The 25,481-nt window shown below is 41.4% G+C and overlaps 1 protein-coding gene across 2 annotated transcripts in view; it reads left to right on the top strand.

Annotated features, from left to right (window-relative positions):
- Fbxl20 (F-box and leucine rich repeat protein 20) overlaps nucleotides 1–25,481 on the top strand; it is a 65,193-nt gene that overhangs the window by 8,376 nt on the left and 31,336 nt on the right. For both annotated transcript variants that reach the window (XM_036196292.1, XM_036196291.1), the window contains exon 2: nucleotides 16,241–16,302. In XM_036196292.1, coding sequence (XP_036052185.1) covers nucleotides 16,241–16,302 — 62 coding nt within the window. The remainder of the gene's footprint in view (nucleotides 1–16,240; nucleotides 16,303–25,481) is intronic.

Here is a 25,481-nt window from a genome sequence, read left to right as displayed (position 1 = left end):
GTGAGTTCCAGGACAGGCGCCAAAACTACACAGAGAAACCCTGTCTCGGGGGAAAAAAAGATGTTGTCTTGGCCTTACTCAGGCCATAGCTGACAGTCATGAATCCATTTGCTTAGTTTCTTATATTTCTCTAAGGTTAAATTCACCTATTATATTACAGTGTAGTAGACAAGGGTTTAGAAAAGTATGAAACATACTGGCAGTTTCTTCTATCTATTCCTCAGCCTCAGGAATTTGTAGTCACACTGAGAAAGGAAAGTGAAACATTGTAAAAATGAGTAGTAAATTGATCTTGGTCATACCTTGGTGGTAAGGCAGCAGTTACATATGGACATGAAGTTTGGCAGTATACAGATATCTGTTCAAATAAAGTATAATCAAATATACCAGTTACAGAACTGTGGTGTCTGTTGGTGTAACTTTAAAAAGATGTAATCTTTAAAAAGATTTTTAAAATTATATTTATGGGGTTGGAGGTTGTTAAGAAGCCAGAGGGCAACTTGCAGGAGTCAGTTCTCTCCCACCACCATGTGGGTCCTAGGGATGGAACTTGGGCTGTCAGGCTGGATGCTAAGCTCCTTTACCTGCTGAGCCGTCTCTCTGGCTCCTGTTGATGTGACTATGATTCACTGAAGGATGCAGACAGACAAGCTAAGAAGAGTTACTTAAAATGCACAGTAACAAGGTACCATAAGTCCACAGCCTTCCTAAAATCATAGCCTTTCCATAAAATTATTTTCATTGCTACTTTGTAACTTTTTTTGTAATTTTGCTGTTATCAATCATAATGTCTGTGTTTTCCTTTTTTTTGTCTTTTTTTTCTTCCAGAGCTGAGGACCGAACCCAGGGCCTTGCGCTTGCTAGGCAAGTGCTCTACCACTGAGCTAAATCCCCAACCCCAATATCTGTGTTTTCTGATGGTCTTAGGCAACTCCTGTGAAAAGGCCCTTTAAACCCCAGAGGGGTTGTGACCCACAGGTTGAGAACTACCGTTTTAAGGGATGAGTAGTATGTGAAAACTTAAGTGTCAAATTTGGAGGCCACCCATTTATTTTTGAAAAGTGGGAGGGTTACAATAAAGAAAATTCATTTTTCTTTGTTGTGTAAAAAAAAAAGCTTGTTTTTCCCTAATAATCTTATAACTCAAAAAGCACTATTAAACAGCAAGAGTTTGGTGTTTAATTTCTAAACATCAGTTCAGCTCATGTTATGACTAGGAAGTGGATATTGGTAATCTTATTTTAAAGCCATAGCAACAGAGTTCAGTAGTTTTCCTCAGGGCTCAATATTAGTTCACAGCAATGCCAAGGTTAGGTCCCCTGAGGTCTTGATTCCTGTATTTACACCTGTATTTATTTTTGTCTGAGTAAGAGACTGATAAACTCACGCAGTTTATGTCACTTAGTGCCCATAGTCCAGCACTTGAGAAATACAAGGTCTGTGTAAAGAGAATCGCTGTGCACTGGTGGGGTGAGTGTTGTACCTCAGTGGCAGATCGTAGATCTCCTGCACTATAAAAATAAACAAAGAAAACAACCACGGTAAATACAATTATTCTTGGGTGTTTTTTATATAGTCTTGCTTAAGTAGCATAAGCTAGCCTTGAATTCACTATATAGCTCTGGTTGGTCTTAAAATTACAACATGTCGCCGGGCGGTGGTGGTGCATGCCTTTAATCCCAGCACTCAGAAGTAGACGGATTTCTGTGGAGTTCAAGGCCAGCCTGGTCTACAAAGCAAGTTCCAGGAAAGGGCAAAGCTACACAGAGAAACCCTGTCTCGAAAAACCAAAAAAAAATTAAAAAAAAAAAAAAAAAAATTACAACATGTCATATCCGCCCCTCCTCCATCCAGTGTTGACTGTTTTTGTTGTTTGTTCCATTTGTGAGACTGGGTCCTAAGCATCCATGCTGACCTCAGACTTCCTGTGCAGCTAAGAATGTCCTTGCACTTCTGATCGTCCTGCCTCTGTCTCCTCGTGTTCATCTGTTACTAGGATTCATGCCTAGGGCTTTGTGTGTGCTAAACAAGTACTCACTCAATTGAACCACGTTCCCACCTCCTCTATTCTGTCTGAAGGAATGTGTTGACCTTAGCAAAGCTGTACTTTTTGTTGTACTTTTTAAAGGCAGGTTTACATTTCAGAGGCATTTATGTAACCTAGGTCAGTTGTGACTAAGAATACTGAATATTAATGAAGCCTCTTATCTTTTACAGTTACAGTTCATGATAATGTACTAGGAAGTTACTCATTAAGCACATATTCTAATTTATTCAAAGAACATTTCAAAATATCAGTTTTCTATAAGTGGGTTGCAGCAATAAGTTGCAGCAGGATTTCTTCTACATAAACTTGTTTACACACAGCGCATGCAGCCATTGTCAACAGCTGATGAGGGTGAGTGCTGGGGTCAGCAGTACAGTGCTCCTTCACAAACTAACGCGTCTCCTGCCTGTGCTCACTCCCATCATGGCTTTATTTCCTCCAGTGAGAGGCGAGAACGGCCAGTTTCCGGGGTAAGAGCTGACTGGTCCAGTGTTTGAAATGTCAACTTAGAGTTCAATGCCAGTGTCTCATCTTGGCAGACATATCTCACAACTGCCTAACAAGGAGTATAGTAATGGCTGTAATGAAATGCTGAATGACTACATTTTAGTCAGACTAAAATTCCAAGGTCCTCCAGTTTAATCAACCCAACATAGAAAACTGAATCAAATTAGGAGATGACTAGTGTATAGTTCCCACTTCGTAAGAGACCTTTTCCTCTAAATAATAAATTCTTAGAGAGTGGAGGGTCGAATACCTAAAATCCCAACACTTTGGAGGTGAAAGCAAGAGAAGTAAAAGTTTGAGGTCATTGACAACTGCATGATACTTTGTTCTCAAAGATCAAAACTAGCTGGGTGTAGTGTACATTTTTGGGATGCAGTGGTAACTCTGAGTTGAAGGCAAGTCAGGGCTACATGATGAGACACTCTCAAAATACAGCAACAGCAAAACTCACAAAATAAACAGTGAGGGTTTTTGTTTGTTTGTTTGTTTTATTTATTTTTCCAGGCAGAGTTTCTCTGTAGCTTTGGAACCTGTCCTGGACTAGCTCTGTAGACCAGGCTGGCCTCAAACTCACAGAGATCCACCTGCCTCTGCCTCCCGAGTGCTGGGATTAAAGGTGTGCACCACCACCTCCCGGCTTTTTTTTTTTTTTTTTTTTTTTGCCAGAGCTGAGGACCGAACCCAGGGCCTTGTGCTTGCTAGGCAAGCATTCTGCCACTGAGCTAAATCTTCAACCCCACCAATGTTTAAAGGATGAAGAAAACAAAGTAGGTTTTTAGTCACAAGAAGTCAGGGGCTAATGAGTTGGTAATAACTTCTGTTGTGTCCACCAACGAAGTATCATATAGGTGTGAGAACTAGTACTTTTCAAGCTGGGTCTGGTGGCACACCCCTTTAATCCCACCTAGCACTTGGGAGGCAGAGGCAGGCAGATCTCTGTGAGTTCGAGGCCAGCCTAGTCTACAGAGTGAGTTTCACGACAGCCAGAGCTATACAGAGAAACCCTGTCAGGAAAAACCAAAACACCCAAACAAAAGAACTAGTACATCTCATACCTTCCCTAATCTCGCAATCTTTTTTTTTTTTGTTTCCCTCCCCCAATAAAATAACTCATTTTGCCAATGTGAGGCACCTAGAATAAGCTCTACTTATGGCAGTGGTCCTCAACCTGGGGGTCACAACTCCTTTGGGGATTGAACGGCCCTTTCACAGGGGACACATATCAGATAGCCTGCACATCAGGGATGTACATTATGATTCATGACTAGCAAAATTACAGTTATGAAGTAGCAATGAAAATAATTTTATGGTTGGGATCACCACACGTGAGGAGCTGTATTAAAGGGGGGAAGCATTAGGAAGGGTGAGAACCACTGCACTGTGTAGACCAGGCTGGCCTTGAACGGCAGAGATCTGCCTACCAATGCTCAAAACAGTACTTTTAAAAAAATATTTATTTATTTATTATATATGCAGTGTCCTGTCTGCATGTATCCCTGCAGGCCAGAAGATGGCACCAAATCTCATTACAGATGGTTGTGAGCCACCATGTGGTTGCTGGGAATTGAACTCAGGACCTCTGGAAGAGAGTCAGTGCTCTTAACCTCTGAGCCACCTCTCCAGCCCAAAACAGCACTTCTAACAAGAAAGCTAATTAAAGTTGCTGCTTCTCTGAAGCTGGATAGTCACCAGAGACTTAAATAGAAAAGAAATAAGGTTAGAAAAAGAGTATCCAAGAGGCGGCTCTCACTCACTAGTCATTCTAGGCATTTATTGTGTTGCATGTAATTATTTACATAGTGAGCTTTTCCCTAGTGCTTTGGAAAGCACCCAGGACCTCAAGCATCCTGGACAAGTGCCCTACCACTGAGCTGTGCTCCCCTCAAAGATAATGACTGTTTTACTAAACAATTTAGGTGTAATCCCAGCACCCAGAAGGCAGAGGCAGGCAGATCCCTGTGAGTTCCAGGACAGCCAGGGCTACATAATGAAACTCTGTTTCAACAAACAAACAAAAAAACAATTTATGAGTTATTCTTCATAATGATGAACCTCATATATAGGACATTTTGCAGATCCTCCTTCAGAAAGTCAACTTTTTTTCTTTTGGTTTTTCGAGACAAAGTTTCTCTGTAGCTTTGGAGCCTGTCCCGGAACTCACTTGGTAGCCCAGGCTGGCCTCGAACTCACAGAGATCCGCCTGCCTCTGTCTCCCAAGTACTGGGATTACAGGTGTGCGCCACCACCACCCGGCCCCGAAAGTCAGCTATTTTAAACAATTAAGTCAAGTAACAATATTTTTAATTTTTTTTGTTGTTGTTGGCTTGGCAATTTGGACATAGAGCTTCAAGCATTGTAAGCACACACGTGTGTGCGCAGACACAGATACCTTTTACTTGGCTTTCTTTGATTTCTTCCAATTTTTTGTTTTGTTTTGTTTTGTTTCTTCCATTTCTATAAGGGAATTTTTCATTTCCTCTTCAAGGGAGTTTTTCATTTTCTCTTTAAGGGCCTCTATCATCTTCTCAAAGTCATTTTTAGGATTGAGTTCTTCTGTTTCTTCTGCCTTGGCATGTTCAGGTCTTGCAGGTGTAGAATCACTAGGTTCTGATGGTGTCATGTAGGTCTTCCTGTTGTTGCCTGTGGTTTTGCACTGGTGTCTACTCATCTCTTCCTCTGCTTGGTGCAGGAGGTGTCTGTGTCTGAAGGTACTTCTCTTGTTCTAATTGTTAGTCTTGGTTCACTGGGAGTTCCTGGTTGAATTGGTGCTCTTGCTGTTGGGCTTTTTCTCCAGTAGCTGCTTTGTCCAATCAGTGGTAGTGGGTTCTGTCTCAGGGAGCAGTTCTTCCCAATCGGTGTAGGGCGAGTTTATGGCTCCGGTGGTTGTTGGTGTTGCAAGGGATGGTTTTCTTGGCAAGGGAGCAGGGAAAGAGGCCACTGTCTGGTCTCTGGGGCTCCAATGGCTGTTCTCAGTGGGTGCAGGGTAGGTTTATGACTCTGGTAGTTGATGGGTTTGCAGAAACTGGGTTGTTTTTTTGGTTGATTGTTTGTTTTTTTGTTTGTTTGTTTTGTTTTTTGTTTTTTGTTTTTGGCAAGGGAGCAGGGAAAGGTAGCTGCCTGGTCCCTGGGGCTCCAATGGCTGGGACCTAGGGGCTGGAGACCTAGTCTGCCGGTCCAGAGATGGGGCCTTCCCAGTAGGTGTAGGGTGGGCTTATGAGGATGGTGATCTGGTTTGGTGGCTGGACGGCTCCTCTTGGGTTCTCCGGTCACGTTTTTGCTCGCGTGCCAACTTCTCAGCTGATCATATTTCCTTAGACTACAGGCTGCAGGCTTCTGAAAGCTCTTCGGAATGGATCTCAGCTGAACAGGGTGATCAGTAGGGCAGTGTCACCAACGCCTTCAAATTGTTGGGCTTCGCAGGATCAGCACCTGGGTCATCCTCTGCCCGGGTCCGTTCTGGACGCGCCTCACTGCTTCCCCGAATGCTGGGATTAAAGTCGTTCGATCAGTCTGTGCCGCTCCCACACACCTCTACATCTCCAGACCTCAAATAATAATAGTGTTCAATACATTAAACGGCATGTTCATATTTATGATTTAATTTAAACTATTTTTTGTTTTGTTTTGTTGTTTTTTGAGACAGGGTTTCTTTGTAGTTTTGGAACCTGGCCTGGAACTTATTCTGTAGACCAGGCTGGCCTTGAACTCACAGAAATCTGCCTGGTTCTGCCTCCTAATGCTGGGATTAAAGGCGTGTGCCACTGTCACCCTGCTAAACTTAGTTTTAAAAAACTTAGAGAATAGTTCTTGTTTGTATTTGATTTTTTTTTTTTTTTTTTAAAGACAGGATTTCTCTGTGTATTGTATTTGATTTTTTGAGACAGGGTTTCTCTGTGTAGCCCTGGCTGTCCTGGAACTCACTCAGGCTGACTTTGATAGGAATAGCAACCACGTCCCCATGGTCGTGCATGCCTGGTGGGACACTTAGTCATCTTCACCTAGTCATTTCAGGGTGATACATCCTTTATAACCCATGCCCTATAGCTGCAGGATGTGACCACGTGATCTATGCGCATGCGTGGAATAGTCATGTGAGCTTGAGTGCGCAGGTGCGGCCTGGCCTTTAAAAGACTGTCCTCATTTCTCACAGATGTCCTTCCATAGGCCTGATCACATCTATCCTTTTCTGCTTGTCTTGATAAAACTCTTGTTAGTGGGTTCTGTCCTGTTTCGTGACTTTTTCCTGAGGGTAAGAGCACCGCTGAAAAACCCATCAGACCTCCAACTCCAGAGAGTTCGGGATTAAAGGCGTGTGCTACCACTGTCCGGCTTAGAGTATAGATCGTTATTTTATGTGTATGAGTGCTTACACAGTAAATAGTATGTTCATGTTTATGCTTTAATTTGAACTTAGTTATTAAAAATCTTTTAGAGAATACTTTTTTAAAATTTATTTTTATTTTCTGTGTATGAATATTTTACCTGCATGTATGTCTGTGCACCACATGTGTGCCTGGTGCCCCCAGAGGCCAGAAGAGAGTATCAGGCCTCCTGGAACTGGAGTAACAGGCACTTTTGAGCTGCCACGTAGGTGCTGAGAATTGAACCCAGGTTCTCTGCAAGAGTACTGGGTGCTCAAAATCTCTGAGCCATCTCTCCATCCAGCCCCTAGTTCTGTTACTTTTATAGATTAGAAAACAGGTGCTTCAGAAGTCTGCTTTCCCAGTGGGTTTTTTGGTTTGTTTGTTTGTTTGTTTTTTGTTTTTTGGGTTTTTTTTTTTTTTTTTTTTGGTTTTTCAAGACAGGGTTTCTCTGTGTAGCTTTGCGCCTTTCCTGGAACTCACTTGGTAGCCCAGGCTAGCCTTGAACTCACGGAGATCCGCCTGCCTCTGCCTCCCTAGTGCTGGGATTAAAGGCGTGTGCCACCACCGCCTGGCCCCAGTATTGTTTTTAAGACAAGGTTTCATGTAGCCTAGGTTGGCCACACAGTCACAATATAGCTGAAGCTGGATTTGAGCCTCTTGTCTCTACCTACTAAGTGTTGGGAAAATGGTGGCACACACCTTTAATCCTAGCATTCCAAAGGCAGAGATCTGTCTGAATCCCCGTGAGTTCAAAGCAACACTGGAAACAGCCAGGCATGTTGCCACATGCCTTTAATCCCAGGAAGTGATGGCAGGAAGCAGAAAGGTATATAAAGCATTAGGACCAGGAACTAGAGCCTGGTTAAGCTTTTAGGCTTTAGCAGCAGTTCAGGTGAGATTCATTCTGGATGAGGACTCAGAGGCTGTCAGTCTGAGGAAACAGGATCGACTGAGAAGTTGGTGAGGTAAGGTTAGCTGTGGCCTGTTCTGCTTGTCTGGTCTTTCCAGCATTCACCCCAATAACTGGCATCGGATTTGTTTTTATTAATAAGACCTTTTAAGATTTGCATTACAGACAGGCTTGAACCTAGCCAGAGTTACAGTTTGAAGATGGTCTTTGTAGCCCCCCATCTTAAAGTTGGGAGGACCTCATATGTGCCTGGTGTTGGGAACAGACAAAATCTTGTCCTGATGGAGTTTAAAATCTAGTTAGGGAGATTGATAAGTTATAAAAGCTAATATGTAATCTAAAATACTAATAACTGCTGTGATCAGAGTAAAGGACAAAGACTAATCAGTAGGAACTGCTGGTGTGGATGGGGCAGGAGATGATGATGGATGGCCTTGTAGACATTTAAACTCTGAATTTGTTTCTGATAAAATAGGCCATAAGGATCTCTGAGCCAAAGAAGAACATCATACAGCTTGTTCTTTGAAAGTATGTTGAGCTAGAGATGAAAAACTACCTGCCTAGCATCCAATAAAGCCCTGGGTTTGTCCCAAAAGTAAAGTCTCATTCCTGCTTTCTAGAGACATGTTTTTTTTTAAACATTATTTGAGACTATTATACAAAATTATTTGAGAATATTTCTCTCTGTGGCCCTGGCTGACCTGGAACTTGCTCTGTAGACCAGGCTGGCTTCAACTTGAGAGTCCCCTGCTTCTGCCTCCCGAGTGCTGGGATTAAATGTGTACACCCCCCACTATGATTTATTTTTATTTCATGTGCATTGTTGTTTTTGCCTGTGTGTATGTCTGCGTGAGGGTGTTAGGTCCCCTGTAACTGGAGTTAGACTGTGAGCCGTATGTGGATGCTGGGAATTGAACCCAGGTCCTAGCCATCTCTCCACCCCTGATCTGTGTTTCCTTTATATATACTTGTAGACTGAAGTAAATTTATTCTTATTTATATTTCTATTTTAAAATATGAGGTCAGGTGAATATTTTCTAATTGTGGCACTCAGAATGTTTGGGTTTGGAGCGTTTCATGTTTTTGCATTAAGCATATCCTATATTGTAAAAGTAGAGATGATAGGATTTTCTGTCATTAAGTGATATGTCACCAGGCAGTGGTGGCGCACGCCTGTAATCCCAGCACTGGGAGGCAGAGGCAGGTGGATCTCTGAGAGTTCGAGGCCAGCCTGGGCTACAAAGTGAGTTCCAGAAGAGGCGCAAAGCTACACAGAGAAACCAAAAAAAAAAAAAGAGCAATACGATCTGTGTCCAGCATGGTTCAATCCTGTCACTGATGAGGTAGAGACCAGCCAGGTCTGCATAGTGAGTTCCAGAACAGCCAGAGCTATATAATAGCTATTATGCTCAAAAAACAAAAAGAAACAAACAGTACTCTTAAGTGCTGGGATTAAGACACCACCTCCTGCAAGAAAAGGGATTCCTGAACTCCATGGCCAAAATCCAACTATTCTCACCGTCTCTGCTACAATCACTGGGTAAACACCACTGTCTCCTTCTGATAACAGTCTCATGGTGTTTTATGTGATTATGTCTCCAGAAGGCAGGGATGATCCAGTTTGTGTTATTGAAATACTATATTTATTTAGCCTATGTCACGGTGACCTCTGGAGGTCAGAAGACAACGTGTAGACATGTTTTTTCTATAATACGAGTCCTGGGAAGTGAACTCAGGAGTCCTCAGGGACTTAAAATGTTGCTCTGGATCATAAAACCAAGTAAGGAGACAAAAGAAAAAAGGAAAAAAAAAAAAAAAGAAAAATTGAATGAAGTGTAAAGAGGGCACAGGAAATGGCTTTGGTGCATGTATGACACAATACAGATGACCCATGTTCAGATTCCTAGCACCCATGTAAATGCTGTATGTGTTCTTGCACATGCCTTTAACTCCAGCACTAGGCATGAGGGACAAACAGAGAAACGTTGGTAGGGTTCGCTACCAGTTTAGCCCATTTGGAAAACCTCCAGGTGAGTGAGATACCCTGTCTCTAGGGAGTCAGGACACCCGCCACCCTCCTCTGTCTCATGTGTGCATACGGACACATGTGTGTATATATTATATACACAAACAATTTTAATCTGAAGTGCAGGACACTAATTGGTAGTGGATGTAGGCTAAGTAAACAAGATAGAAATCAACATAAAAGAAACGTATGCTGTTGAGTCAGATGTTAAAAGGCATCCAATGCAGACAGCTTGACTATTAAGTACTGCATGTGTTTTTCCATGTATTTCTTCCTTGGTGTTTTTATCTCAACATGTCTTTGTTAGGAGAGGTTTAGTCATGGTGTGGTAATATACTGGCCATAGTTTGTTTCTAAAAAGCAATTACATTTCTACTAAGGAAAAACTTTGGGTGGGGAAATTATAACCTTATTTTCTTTCAGATTTATTTAGCATTCAAAAATGTTTTTCCTTTTGGATTCTGGCAAGAAAACCAGCCAATTGGAAAAACATCTGGTGTTGGTTGAGTGAGGGAATGGCACAACCTTGTAAAAAATTACTTATAAGAAAAGTTGTTTTTCTTTTCTTCGAGATGAGGTTTCTCTGTGTAGCTTTGCCCCTTTCCTGGAACTCACTCTGTAGCCCAGACTGGCCTCGAACTCACGGCCCAACAAGAAAAGTATTTCTAAAAATCTTCTCAGGTGGGTGGTGTGGCACACGCCTTTAATCCCAGCACTTGGGAGGCAGAGGCAGGCAGATCTCTGTGAGTTTGAGGCCAGCCTGGTTTACAGAGTGAGTTCCAGGACAGCCAAAGCTACACAGGGAAACTCTGTCTCAAAAAGCCAAAACAAAATGAAATTTTTCCAGCTTTAACTATGCATTTCTTTATGAATATTGTCTTAATCTTCCCCCAAAGTGTTCCTACTACCATAAGATTTGATGTATCCGAGGCTACTATTGGATGTTACAAAGTTTGTTCAAATCTATGAAAATGAGACCCACTAGTCATACTTTTTTTTTCAATGAAGAACCATTTTTTTTTTTTTTTTGGTAGTAGTTGCTGTCCAGTACCCCCTTAACCTTCAGTAGCATTGAGTAGCTTAGAATTAGTTCATCTTGGCATTTCTGCTTCTCTTTTGAAAGGCCACTCAGCAGGCCGAGGTCCTTTGGCAGCTTGACTTTCTGGAGTGTGTAATAGGCCTTTATTAGAGTATGAGACTCTGGTGTTGCTGGCAGCTGATTCTGTTTCCCACATGGTGTTTTGTTGTTCTGAAGTCTTGCCTAGATTTTCTTATGTATTAGCAGGTGTGATTCCAGAAGGTGTTTCTTAGGGCCAGGCCTTGAAAATCACTGCCCAGTTTGGTGTGTGTGCTCACTGCCATGTTCATCTGCGTGATTGTAGTTGTGCATGTACCATGGTGGGCTTGGAAATGTCAGAGGACAGCCTAACTATCACCCATCTCCATTGTCTGCCACTTTATCCACCAGACTAGCTGTTCTGTGAGCCCCCAGAGATTCTGTTTGTGTCTCCCTTGAAGGGCTGGGATTACCGGTACACTGCCCATCTGGCTTCATTTGGATTCTGGGCATTTGAACTAACTCAGGTTCTCATGTTAGGTAGCAAGAGTCTTTCCTCCTGAAGAGTCTCCTCAGCCTTGACTTTGTTGTTGTTGTTGTTAGTTTTGTTTTTTGGTCTCAGTGTTTAGCCCAGGCTAGCTTCAAGCTCATGATCCTCCTGCACTTGTCTCTCAAGCATTGGTGTTATGGGCATGGACACCTTAGCCAGCTGAAAGCTACCTTTCAACACCAAGTAACTCCTCAGTGGACTCTCTTTGGAAGGAAAGTTGGGAGCCCAGAGGCTTCTTTTTCTCTTAAACTTTCCACTTATGCATATCTAACACATTTTATTTTCTTTTTTAATTTTTGGGTTTTTTTTCTTCCGAGACAGGGTTTCTCTGTGTAGTTTTGGTGCCTGTCCTGGATCTCAACTCTGTAGACTAGGCTGGCCTCGAACTCACAGAGCCTCCTGACTGCTGGGATCAAAGGTGTGCTGCACCACCATCACCACCCAGCTAACACATTCATTTGTAGATGGACACTTAACTTACATCTGCTTTTGGGCTACTGGGAATAATGCTCAGCCTATGTAGTTCGTTCGTTTTCTTTCTTTCTTTCTTTCTTTCTTTCTTTCTTTCTTTCTTTCTTTCTTTCTCCCTCCCTCCCTCCCTCCCTCCCTCCCTCCCTCTCTCTCTCTCTCTCTTTTGAGACAGGGTGTCTCTGTAGCTTTGCACCTTTCCTGGAACTCGCTTTGTAGACCAGGCTGGTCTTGAATTCACAGAGATCCTCCTGGCTCTGCCTCTCCCAGTGCTGGGATTAAAGATGTGTGCCACTATGCCTGCTGGATGAAAATACTGATCTGTACAGTTTGGTATCTTAGTGACCTTAAAATAGAGTAAAAACAAAGATATCTGCACCAGGCTAAATTGTTATCAGACTGTTTTAAGACAAAATCTGGAAAACAAGTGCATATACAAAGGAATAGCACTGGTTAACAGCTGACTTTGATCAGAAATGCTAGACATTCAGATGTGGTGATCCGTACCTTAACCCAGCTTCTGGGAGTCTGGTAGGATCTGTTGCCTGAGGCAAGCAAAAGGAAGAATGAAGAGCCAGAAAGCAGATGGATGATACTCAGAGTTTTAGAAGAAAGATGATCAAGATTTGTGGGCGTGGGTGTTGCTTCCAGTGGAGTTGTTAAGCAGTGTAAGGCTCAATTCCCAGCAACCACATGGTGGCTCACAACCATCTGTAATGAGATCTGGCGCCCTCTTCTGGCATGTAGTCATACATGCTGTATACAAAATAAACAAATTAATTTAAAAAAAAGATCTGAAAAGAAATGAAGTACTGACACTAGTACAATGTAAATGAATCTCAGAACCATTGTAAAAAGAGATCAGTGTTACATAACAGGTCACGTCTCGGTTCCCTTTATATGAAGTGACCGGGCATAGAAAAATTCATAGACTGAAGAAAAATATGTTCCTGAGCAATTGCTTAATGGATACAGAGTGTTCTGTGAGGATAAGGACATTCTGGAACTAGGAAGATGGTAATAACACAGCAGTTTTAAGTACATTAAGATGCACTAAGATCCCACTAAAATGCACACTTCAAAACAATTTTACATGAATTTCTCTCTCTCTCTCTCTCTTTTTTTTTTTTTTTTTTTTTTTTTTGGTTTTTCCGAGACAGGGTTTCTCTGAATTTCTCTTTTTATAAAAGCTTTTTTCACTGGTTGGTGGTGGCGCATGCCTTTAATTCAAGTGCTTCGGAGGCAGAGGCAGGCAGATCTCTGTGAGTCTAAGGCCAGCATGATCTGTAGAGTGAGTTCCAGGACAGCCAGGGCTATAGAGAGAAACCCTGTCTCTAAAAAAGCAACCAAAAGTTTGTGTCAGAAGCATTGAATAAGTGTGGTGACACATTGCCTACACATTGTCTACAACCTTGATTCAGAAGCCTGAATCAAGAAGCTAGGCTGAGTAACTCAATGAGACCTCAAAAATAAAAAAATAAGGACCAGCAAGATGTCTTAGCAGTGAAGGGGCCTTCCACCAAATTGGGGCCTTGAGTTCTATCCCTGGGACCTATATAGAAGTCAAGAACCCAGTTCTGCAAGTTGTCTGCTGACCTCTACATGTGTACTATGATGTCCATCTCCCAATACACACGTGAAAATAAGTAAATGTTGTTTAATTGAGAAGTTTTTAAAGGGCTGGAATGTAGAGTGCTTGTTTAGCATATTCAAGGTCCTATGTTTAATCTTTACTGGTCAATAAATTATGCCAATAATGATTGTTAATTTTGTGTGTCAATTTTAGGGATACTTAGATAAGAAATAAAGTATTTCTCTGATATTATCCTTCCCACTCTCCCTTAAACTAAGACATCTGTTTTCTACCCTTGGACATCAGCGCTTCTGAGCTTTTGGACATTGTCTCTACATGCTAATAATCTCCAGCATTATTTGCTTGACTTATATGTAGATACATAGATACACAGATCTACTGATATTGTTTCTCCAGAGAACCCACACACATTGTTATTCAGAAATAACAGCATATGAGTTTAAGGCTAACTTGGGCTATAGATCAAGACTGTGTTTTTTTTCCCCATTTACTTACTTACTTACTTATCTATCTATCTGTCTGTCTGTCTATCAATCTATCTATCTATCTATCTATCTGTCTATCTATTTATTTATTTGTGTGTAGCTTTGGTGCCTTTCCTGGATCTTCCATCTTCCTCTGTAGATCAGGCTGGCCTCAAATTCACAGAGATCCTGTTTAAGACCCTGTTTTAAAACCTCAAACCAAAACACAAAATATTAGAGGACATTTTTTTAAAAACTTCAATAAGCAAGCACCAAGACATTTGTTGTTTGCAGATCTGCCTTCCATGAACTATTAAAGGTTGTTCAAGCTTAAAGGATATGGTACCAGATGGTAGCTTGAAGAAAAACACTGTGAATGTTAGTTACAGAGGTAAATATATAAAACTATAAATAAATTGTTCTTTTATTATCTTAGCTGAATTGAAAGACAGCTGCATAATTAAGAACTATAGTTTGGGGTTTATCAGATTAATATATAATCACAAAAAAGAAAAGAAAAAAGAGTTCTCTTGTAGTATAGTTCCTGTATTTTATAGAAGATGAGCAATCTGCAGTATATTGTGGCTAGTTAAGGTGCAAACTGGAATTGCTAGAGCAACCATTAGGAAAATAATTTAAAAAAAATATTTTTTTAAACGAAGGAATTAAAGCCAAGCAGTAGTGACACACGCCTTAATCCCAGCACTCTGAAGTCAGAGGCAGGAAGATTTCTGAGTTCGAGAACAGCCTGGTCTACAGAGGGAGTTCCAGGACAGCTAGGGCTACACCAAAAGCCCTGTCTAAAAAAACAAAAAAAAAAAGGAAAAAAAAATAGGAATTAGGGTCTGGATAGATGGCTCAACAGTTGAGAAAACTTGTTTCTGTCTTGTGGGTGGTGGCAGCACATGTCTCAGATTCAGTACTCTCAAGCAGAGGCAAGTGGATCAGTGAGTCCAAGGCTAGCATGGTTCTATTTATTCTAAATAATTCTAAATAAATGGAGATATAATCCATGATTCTAGTTTGGAAAACTACTAATTTTAGAACAGCAGTGTCCTCCAATTCTGTGTGTATGGTGTGCTCACAAGTCACAGTTTTCAGCAATGAGTTTTGTAGAAATTGACAAGTTAATCAAATTCATAGAGAAAGTCAATGTCTAGAATTGCTCAAATTATTTTGAAAATGTACAGAGACCCTTACAGATCTTAATTTCAAAATGTAACTATAGCTATAATAATCAAAATAATAAGCAATTGGTGTAAAATTACATATAGTGGAAAGGAACAGTATTGAGATCCAGAAACTGTTTTGCACTTTGGTTCACGTGATTTCAATAAAGGTGCCAAGGCAATTCACTGGGAAAAGAAAAATCAAATAAATGACAGTGAACCAATAGTATTTAGATATGTAGATATCCAAGTAGATGAGTGGTTTCTCACCTCATGTATATAAAAATTAAATCATAGACCTAAATGTAAGAGCTGAAACTGTAAGGCTCATAGAATAAAAGTATAAGAGGAAATCTTCATGATTCTTGTGTAGCACACAAATATCATGAATCTAACAACAAAATACCATTAAGATACCATTAATAAAATGGCTAGCCGGGTGGCGGTGGCACACGCCTTTAATCCCAGCACTCTGTAGGCAGAGTCAAGCAGATCTCTGTGAGTTCAAGGCCATCCTGGTCTACAGAGTGAGCTCCAGGACAGGCATCAAAACTACAGAGAAACCCTGTCTTGAAAAACCAAAAAGACCAAACCAAAACAGAACGGTGAAGCTGGGCAGTGGTGGTGAATGAGCTTAATCTCTGGGAGACAGGCAGGTGGGTCTCTGACAGGAGCTCCAACAGTAACTCAGGACAGAGAAAGTCCCTTTTACAGACTGGAGAGGGGAGGCTTCTGTGATTAGTAGGTCAGTGTAGGCACTAGACTGGATATAAGGCTATGGTAATTTAGGAGCTGATATGTTGCCTGCCACACCTTGGACCTGATGCATCTGGCTGTGGGTCCCTGTTGTAAGGAAGGTAAGAGGACAGCTTTCGGCACCAATTCTCTCCTACCTCTAGTTGCCAGGATTTGAACTCAGATCATCAGGCATGGAAGCATTTCCCTCCTAAACCATTTTCTGGCTCCCGCTTTTTTTTTTTTTTCTTCTTTTAACCTTTCTCCTGAGGGTATTGCCTCCTAACTGTGAACATGCTAAAATGTTAATGCCTGATACAATGGTTTTTGGGTTTTTTTTTTTTAACAGATGTTCTCAAACAGTGATGAAGCTGTAATCAATAAAAAACTTCCCAAAGAACTCCTGCTAAGGTGAGTCTGAGCCCTAATTCTGTTTTAGTTGGTGGTGTACATTGTATTCATATATGAAGTATAAACGTGTTGCTAGTTTTCTGTTGCCAGTGTTTGTCAGGAGAGACCAACTTTTTGACGTTGTCATCTACAGATGTATTAGGCTACATTCATAGCCTTCACGGGGATCATGCATGAGGCCAGCTTACAGGCTATACCTGCTTGGTCTATCTTATCTGGAATTTTAAATTTATTGTAACAATTTTAAAAAGTTGTTAACAGTGTTTCAGCTTAGATTTGCATATGATTTTGTATCTTGACTTTGCCTTTTGCCTTATTGTAAAATAGGTAGAAAATTTTCAGTCCTTTGAAGAGAGAGTCTAGGCCATACCATATCCCTTCTCTTTTGTTTGTATTAAAATGTTACCTGTACTGGGGGCTCCATGAAGAACATTGCTCCTTGCTTAAAAAGCATCTTTGTATATCTTCTGTGGAACAGACTTAGACCCCATCACCACACCTCTACCACTTGAGAGACAGGGTTTCTCTGTGTAGCCCTGGCTATCCTGGAACTTGCTCTATAGCCCAGGCTGGCCTTGAACTCAGAGATCCACCTGGCTCTGCCTCCCGAGTGCTGGGATTAAAGGCGTGTGCCACCAATGCCTGGCTACTTTTTTTTCCCTTTGAGACAGGGTCTCCATGTAGTCCAGGCTGGCCTGGAATCTTGCTATATAGACTAGGCTGACTGGGAGTCAGGATACTCTTACCTCTGCTTCTTAACTGCTGGGTTTAAAGGCATGTACCACTAGGCCTGGCTCCTTGTTTTAAAGGTGAAAAATAATTCTTCTCTTCCTTAGACCATATTTAGGATTAGGATTTTACAGTACTTTTTTTTTTTTTTTTTTTAACTTGTAGAAACTACATTGTAGCACTATCTGTGACACAAATTCAGCCTCCAATTTAGAGATGTCTGACTTAAGAATTACTTAGAACCGGGCGGTGGTGGTGCAGGCCTTTAATTTCAGCACTCAGGAGGTAGAGGCAGGTGGATCTCTGTGAGTTCAAGGCCAGCCTGGTCTACTGAGTGAGTTCCAGGAAAGACACCAAAACTACACAGAGAAACCCTTGAAATCTGTCTTGAAAAAAACCAAAAAGAATTACCTAGGAAGAAATTGGCATTTGGGGAGTTATTTACTGATCCCTCTGGGTATCAGTTGAGTATTTAATCAGAATATTCTGTATTCATTTATATCATAACTGAGAGGAAAATATATTTTCTTTTGGAGATTTAACAAATTATTGTGATCAAAGACAGTGGTTTCTTTTTTCTTTTTTATTTTTTGAGACAGGGTTTTACGTGTAGCCCTGGCTGTCTTGGAACTAGTGCCAGGTTGGCCTTGAACTCAGAGATTCACCTGCTTCTGCCTCCTGAGTGCTGGGATTAAAGGCCTGCGCCACTGCCACCACCACCACCATAGCCAGCAAAGAAGCTGTTTCTTAATCTTTTCCTGTAGTCTTGGTCTCACTCAGCCCTAGCTGGTCTGGAACTCACTGTGTAGACCAGGCTATTTTTGAACTAATGAAACTCCCCGATTCTGCCTCCTGAGTGCCAGGTTTAAAGGCGTGTGCCATTGCCCCTGACTCCTAGCCCCCTTTTAACATTGGAGACAGAATCACAGTGAGCAAGAGACTAGCCTCAAGCTTTGAGATCTTCCTCTGCTTCACTTGTATCATTCCAGAAGTGCACTCCTGCACTTGGGCCTTAGCCATGGAGTAGAGCCTTTGCATGCAGTCTTCAGAAGTCAGTCCAGTTTTCATAGAGTGTATGTTCCTGCATTCCACTGCTTGTGGTTATCTGTATTTTCTTTCCAATTTTAGATCTCTAAACTCACCTGCCAGCCCCAGGATAATTTATCTTCAGGGTAAAAGTCATAAAAACCCTTAAAATTTTTATGCCCTTCTCCTTTTTAGAAGGGACATGATCACATGTGGATTGTGGTATTGTGTGGATGTGTTAAGGTACCCTAGACAAAATCTTGCACAGATATGGAAGTCTGAATGTAACTGTCTGTCTCTGTTGTCCTCCAAGCTACATGTGACTTTCAGTCACTTTGTTGTAGAATATTTATTAGACATAATTGACATGAAACCATTAGAAATCATTCTGAAGCCAGAAGTGGTGGTGCTCACCTTTAATCTCAGTACTTTGGAGGCAGAGGTAGGCCGATCTCTGAGTTCATGGCCATCCTGGTCTACAGAGCTACTTCAAGGACAGCCAGGGCTGTATAGAGATCTTATCTAAAACATCAGTCTGAGGTGAGTGTGATGACACCTTAGGAGGCAGAAGGATCAGGAATTGAAGGCTTTTCTTGGCTACATAGTAGATGCAAGACCAGCCTGGGCCAAAGACTCTTTCTCAAAACATGAAATTAAAATAAAAAATTAATCTGAGGTTGAACATTTTCTTGTTTTATTATTTTTGTCTTTTTGCGGGAGGGAGGCTGAGGACCAAACCCAGGGCCTTACGCATGATAGGCAAGTACTCTACCGCTGAGCTAAGTCTCCAACCCCCATTTTCATTATTTTATAATGAACAATATTAGTCAGAGCATGAAAGGCTTTTGTATCAGGGTGTAATCCTGACTGACCTGAAACTCTGCCTCCATAGGCCTGGAATTAGAGAGGCATGAGCCACCACATTTGGCAAGCATGATCCTCCTAAAGAACTTTTTAAAAGTTTCTCATACTTGGATCAATAAGACTGCTGCTCAGCATTTACTACAATACCCTGATGACCTGCCTGAGTTTGACCTCCAGAACCCATGGAAAGTGGAAAGAGAGACCTCTACACAAGCACACATTGGCAGCCCCACCACCACCACCACCCTGACAATAAATAAAAGATTTTAAAAGGCTTCTAAAACTAGTATTTTTGTGCAGGAGATTTAAGGCCAGACGATGGTAAACCATGTTGTGAACTCACGTATCACTTATCTTCCAGCTTCTGTCTCAGTCTCCAAGAAGAAAGGAAGGAGTGGAGGAGGGCTGGCAAGTAAGATAAGAAAGTATAGTTCCACCTCAAAACATGGCATGCCTCAGTTGGAGGCAGGCATGGGCCCTTAGCAAGTTCCAGGCCAGCCAGCGCTGCACAAAGATCCAAGTCTCTGCTGCCCTTTGCTCCTCTTGCTCACTACTAAGAATCAAACCTGAGGCTTTAACCATGCTTAGACAAGTACTCTGCAGTGAGCTACGGCCCCAGTCCATTTGTCTTTATTATATTGTTATGGAGGTGATTTGTTTTTGATGCTTCTTGTTTGTTGTTTTTGAGACAAGGTCTCTCTGTGTAGCCCTTACTGTCCTGGAATACACTATGTAGACCGACCAGGCTGGCCTCAAAAGTCACAGATCCAACTGCCTCTGCCTCCCAAGTACTGAGATAAAAGGCAAGCACCACCACACCCTACTGCTGTAAGTTTTAAGTGAGTTTGTTGGTTTTTATTATTGCTTTTTATGTATCTTTTAACACAGGAAGTGGTTTTCTGTGTTTCTTTGATTGGTTTTTGCTGGTTTTGAGAAAGGGTCTCACTGTGCAGGCTTTCCCTCTACACTTCCACCTCCCAAGTGCTGGGTTTATAGGCCTTTGCCAGCCTGTTTTTGTTTTTGTGATAACAAGATCTGACCCTTTAGCATAGACTGGCACAGTCTTGTTTCAGTCTCTCAAGTGATGAGATTATAGTCTAAGCCACCATACTTAGCTTATCATAAATCTGGATAACGAGTTTTATACATTGTCTACATTGTTATGTTACCTATAAAAAAAATCTGTCATTTGTAATTTTACATCATCATTATTATTTTAGTTTTTCAAGACAGGGTTTCTCTGTGTAACAGCTCTGGCTATCCTGAAACTCACTTTGTATACCAGGCTGGCCTTGAACTCACAGAGCTCTGCCTGCTTCTGTCTCCCAAGTGCTGGGATTAAAGGTGTGTGCCACCATCTCTAGCTTTCATTATTATTTTAGGTAGAATGTTCAAGTCATGGTGAATGAAGGTGATTCCTATCTTGTTTCTGACTTTATAAGGACAGTCCATATCTTTTTAATGGAATAGCCTAACAGCCAGTGTTAACAGATCTATTAATCTAGAGCATGTTCACTTCATCTGTCATAAACCTATAGGTAGAGAAATAAATAGGATTTGTACTATGTCTTTTTTGTGGCTATACTACAGTTTTTACAATCAGTTCCCAGCTGTCAGGTTTTAGTTTTTCCCCATTTGCTATAGTAACACAGCTAAGTGATTTTTTTTCTTCTTTAAAGTCTTGCTAATTATTTCATTAGAGTATCATCCTAGGCATGAATCATTGGGATGAATAGGGTAGGCAGAGTGTGGTGGGGCACACCTGTAATCCCAGCACTTAGGAAGCAGGAGCAGGTAGTTCTGAGTTCAAGGACAGCCAGAGCTACATAGTGGTACTCTGTCTGGAAAGAAAAATGAATAAGTTAAATTTTCTTGATTAATTTCAAACTTACAGAAAAGTTACAGTATGGAACCCAAGCTCATCTTTTTTGCTAGACATGGTGATACCTTCACCCTCCTGTAATCCCAACATCCAAGAATCTGAGACCAGGAGATCATGAGTTTGAGGCCAGCCTGAACTAAATATAGAGAACCTATTTACAGATAAGCAAACAAAAAATTGGTTTATGAACATGTAGGAAAGGAGGAAAAATTGATCCTTATAAATTGATGGTATGAATATAAAACTTGTATAAATAGCCACTATGGAAAAAAACAGCTTAGCAGTTCTCAAAAAGCTAAATTTAGAAATATCATCAGCATTCCCACTTTTATAATTAGATTAATAATAATAATAATTGGAATGAAAACTGGTAGGATGGCTCAGTGAGTAAAGGCACTTGGCACCAGCCTGATGACCTGTATTTCATCCCTGTAACCCCCGACCCTCCATATAAATATATAAATATAATAAAGTAATTGGGATGGTTATAGCAGCATTACCAGTAATAGTCAAAAAGTATAAATAACTGTTGTTTATAAATTGAAGAGTAAACAATATGGTATGTCCATACACTGGATTATTACTGTACCTTAAAGGATGAATTATGGATATGTTCTATAACCTGTAGGTGTGTTTTAAAACACGCTAATTGAAAGAAGTCAGACACAAAGGCCTTGTTACTCTATCCCATAATAGGAAATGTCCTGAGTCATCAAATCCATGGAGGAAGAACTCAGTGGGAGTTCCTAGGCTGGGGGAGGAAATAGTACCTGGGAATGTCTGGAAGACAGTGATGTTTGGCTTTGCAGATAACTGTGTCCCACAATGTGTGTGTGGAAGTCTAAGGACTAAACTGGGCATTGGTTTCTTGGGTCTTCCATGTGCATTCTGGGCATTGAGGTCAAGTCATTGGGCTGATTGGCAAGGGCCTGTACTACTTCTTGAAGGTAAAGCTTTGTTTAGCAACCAGATAATGTTCTGTCAGCAAATTCATCACAGATTTTTATGACACCTTGTAGCATCCTATGCAGCAGTTAAGACAACACTAGCATTCTGATAGTTCCTTTGACCTAAAGCTGTTTTCAACTGCCAATAATTAACATTTCCAACTTCAGCTAAACAATATTGAGATTATCTCATGTAAAGAAAGTAGTATACAAAAATAAACCAGGCTATTAGGTTGATTGGTTTAGGGACCTGCAAAGTTTTAAGCATATTTCTTCCTGTATTCTGTGGTAACTAGCCTCATTCTGGCTCCAAAGCTGCTTTTCCTTACAAGTACATAATGGCTGCCAGCAAAGACGGGGTTACTGTCTTTCCTTCTTCACTCTGGGTACACAGGTAGTTAATATTGATCCTTAGTAATGTCTTTTCTCAGATCTTAGCCCAGTTAGCCTAATCGTGAACCGGTCCCTATAACTGACTCAGATTAGAACAAAGTGGATGCTTGGGAATCAGAGAGCCACTGCAGAAGGTATCTCACGGAAAGGAGCCAGGAGTTTCCTTCAGTTAGGGTTCTCTTCAGTGTAATTTCTCTCAGCAAGCCTTTTGATGGTTTCCGATGGCACAAAAGCATGTGTTGGCATCTGGGCCTAGACAAAATATATAATAAATAGAGGTTTGTTTCTCAAGAGTTTTGGAGACTGAGAAGTCCATGATCAAGGTATTGCTATCTAAAGACAGAAGAGACCACTGGTGATGACCTTCTCAATACATTGTAACAATCAGACAGAAGAGAGGCCACTGGTGATGACCTTCTCAATACATTGTAACAATCAGACAGACAAGGGGGCCACTGATAATGACCTTCTCAATACATTGTAACAATCAGAAGAGAGGCTGGTGGTGACCTCAATACATTGTAACAGTCAGACAAGCTCTCCCCCCCAACCAAAAAAAACAACCAGGGTTTCTCTTGTGTATCTTTGGCTGTCATAGAACTCACTTGCTCAGTAGACCAGGCTGACTTCGGACTCAGATATCTGCTTGCCTCTGCTGGGATTAAACGTGTGTACCACCACTGCCCAGCGTGTCCACTCTTTTATGAGGACCTTATCTCCTGATAAAAGCACTGTCTATCCACTTCATGAGCTAACTACCTATATTGGAACTACCAATATACTTTTTGTTTTGGTGTTTTGAGAAAGAGTTTTACCAATGTGGCTCCGACTTAGCCTCATGAGCGCTAAGATGAACTACCATACCAGGTTTATAGTCTAAATTTCTATGTGTATTTTAGAATAGACATTAAAACTTTGTATTTCTTATGAGGTCATAAATTTTTTTTGCTTGTTTGGGTTTTTGTTACTTGGTTTTGTTTTGTTTTTTGAGATATGGTCTCACTGTGTAGCCTTGGCTGGCCTGGAACTCAAGATGTAGACCAAGAGGGCCTCAAACTCAGAGTTGGTTATGCATGCCTTTAGTCCAGTACTTGGGAGGCAGAGGCAGGTGGATCTTTGTGAGTTTGAAGCCAATCTGGTCTACATAGTGAGTATCAGAACAGCTAGGACTATGTAGAGAGACCTTGTCTCAAAAACACAAAACCAAAACCTCCTTGAGTCCATCTGCCTCTGCCTCCTAATTTTTTATTTTATGTATTTGGGTGGTTTGTTGTTTTTTTTTTTTTTTTTTTTTTACATGCATCTGTGTACATGTGCATATCTGGTGCCTGCAGAAGCTAGGAAAGGGTATGGGATCCCCTTAAACTGGAGGTACAGACATTCTGAGATGCCAGGACTGGAAATAGTCCTAGTTTTAGTTGGAGATCAAAGGTAATTTTCTTTTTTTCAGGTGAACAAGTAATAGATTTATCATTTTCATTGAAAAATAAGAATTCTAATAACTGCCTTTACCTCAGTAAAACACTGTTCTACTTTTTTGTTTTGTTTGAGACATGATCCCACTGTATAGTTGCGGCCCCCTGGAACTCAGTGTGTAGACCAAGCTGGCCTCACACTCGGAGATCCACTCACCTCCCCAGTGCTAAGATCCCAGGTGTGCAACACCATGCCCAGCTGCTGCTCCTACTTTTGGATTTCCTCAAGGGGAAAAAATCCCAGGGCCTTTCCCGATAACTGAATCTATGACAGTCTGAGAAAGTTCCTCGAAAGGCATGGGAATGCTGCTTCTCTCCTGTTCTATAGCCTTTGATCTGCTCATTTTGTCATTTGTGATCGTCATTATAATGAACCTGTAAGTGTAAAAAGAAAAGTTTTACTTCCCAACACATCCACGCAGCGGCTGACATTCCTTTTCCACAGAGCTTGGCTGTGATGACTTTTGCATAGAAAATGGGATTGCTAATTGCCCAGTATGATCAGAGAGACTTGTCATTAGGACTCCTACAGCACATTATTTTTACTTTATGGGGTGTAGGTGTTTTGTCTGCATTTATGTCTGTGTACAGGTGTGCAGTGATTAAAGAGGCCCGAAGAGGGCCTTGGATCCCTGGGACTGGAGTCGCAGGTGGTTATGAGGTGTCACCTGGTGCTGAGAGTCAAACCAGTACTCTTTATTTTTTATTTTAAAGTGTGCTTTGCTTTATGCACATATGTTCACCTTGTACATGTCTGGTGTCCTCAGCAGATCCCCTGGAATTGGAATTAAAGACAGCTGTGAGTGAGTCACCATGTCGGACTGGGAGTTGAACCCAGGTCCTCAGCAAGAGCAAGTGTTCTTAACCCCAGAGCCATCTCTCAGCCCCTCCTGCTTTAATCTAGAGCAATAATAGAACTACTTTCTAGACAGTTCAACTTTGTAATATAGTTAATGAAATTGTTAGTTGTTGGTATAGTTTAGATCTTGACTGTCTTCTAAAGGCCCATGGGTTGACGCCTTGGTCCTCAGTCTGTGGCTCTGTTAGGAGGTGGGAGAACACTAGGGGCGGGACATCAGGTTATTGGGAGTGTGCCAGGAGGGGAGAATGTTGGAATGCCAGGATTCTCTCTCTCTGCTTCCTGGCTACCATGTATTCACCTCACCAACCGTCTAAGCAACAGCATAGCCAAGTAACTGTTAGGAAATCGTGATCTCAATTATTTAGTGCAGTGAGGGAGGTCTAACACACAGTGTACGCTGAAGAATTTAATGTACTCTGTGAGGCTACCAGGTGTAAACTGAATAAGGCTTTTACACATCTACTGAATATCATTGTGGTTCAATAATGGTACTGAAAGTATCTAGATAACAAGATCAGATGGCTGGTATGGCCTCTCTCTCTCTCTCTCTCTCTCTCTCTCTTTTTTTTTTTTTTTTTTTTTAGTTTTTCGAGACAGGGTTTCTCTGTGTAGCTTTGGAGCCTGTCCTGGAACTCACTTTATAGACCAGGCTGACCTCGAACTCACAGAGATCCGCCTGCCTCTGCTTCCTGAGTGCTGGGATTACAGGCATGCACCACCACTGCCCAACTGACCTTTCTTGATATGTGACAAAGAGGATCATTTAAAAAACATGAGAAAACTGGACATGGCTGGCATACACCTTTAATCCCAACACAGGAGCCAAAGACTATCCTTTCTCTGTGTGATTTCAAGACCACCTTGGTCTACAGAGAAAGTCCTGGGATAACCAGCGCTACTTGGACAGACCCTGACTCAAACTCCCCCCCAAAAAAGATACAAAACCACACATGAAGTGGGCTGGAGATATGGCTTAGCAGTGGATCCAGGTTTGATTCCCA

This window comes from Onychomys torridus, chromosome 8 (genome assembly GCF_903995425.1).
Source record: "Onychomys torridus chromosome 8, mOncTor1.1, whole genome shotgun sequence".
NCBI lineage: Eukaryota > Metazoa > Chordata > Mammalia > Rodentia > Cricetidae > Onychomys > Onychomys torridus.
The sequence above is the reverse complement of the archived record's forward strand: the minus strand, read 5'-3'. Positions and strand labels throughout refer to the sequence as shown.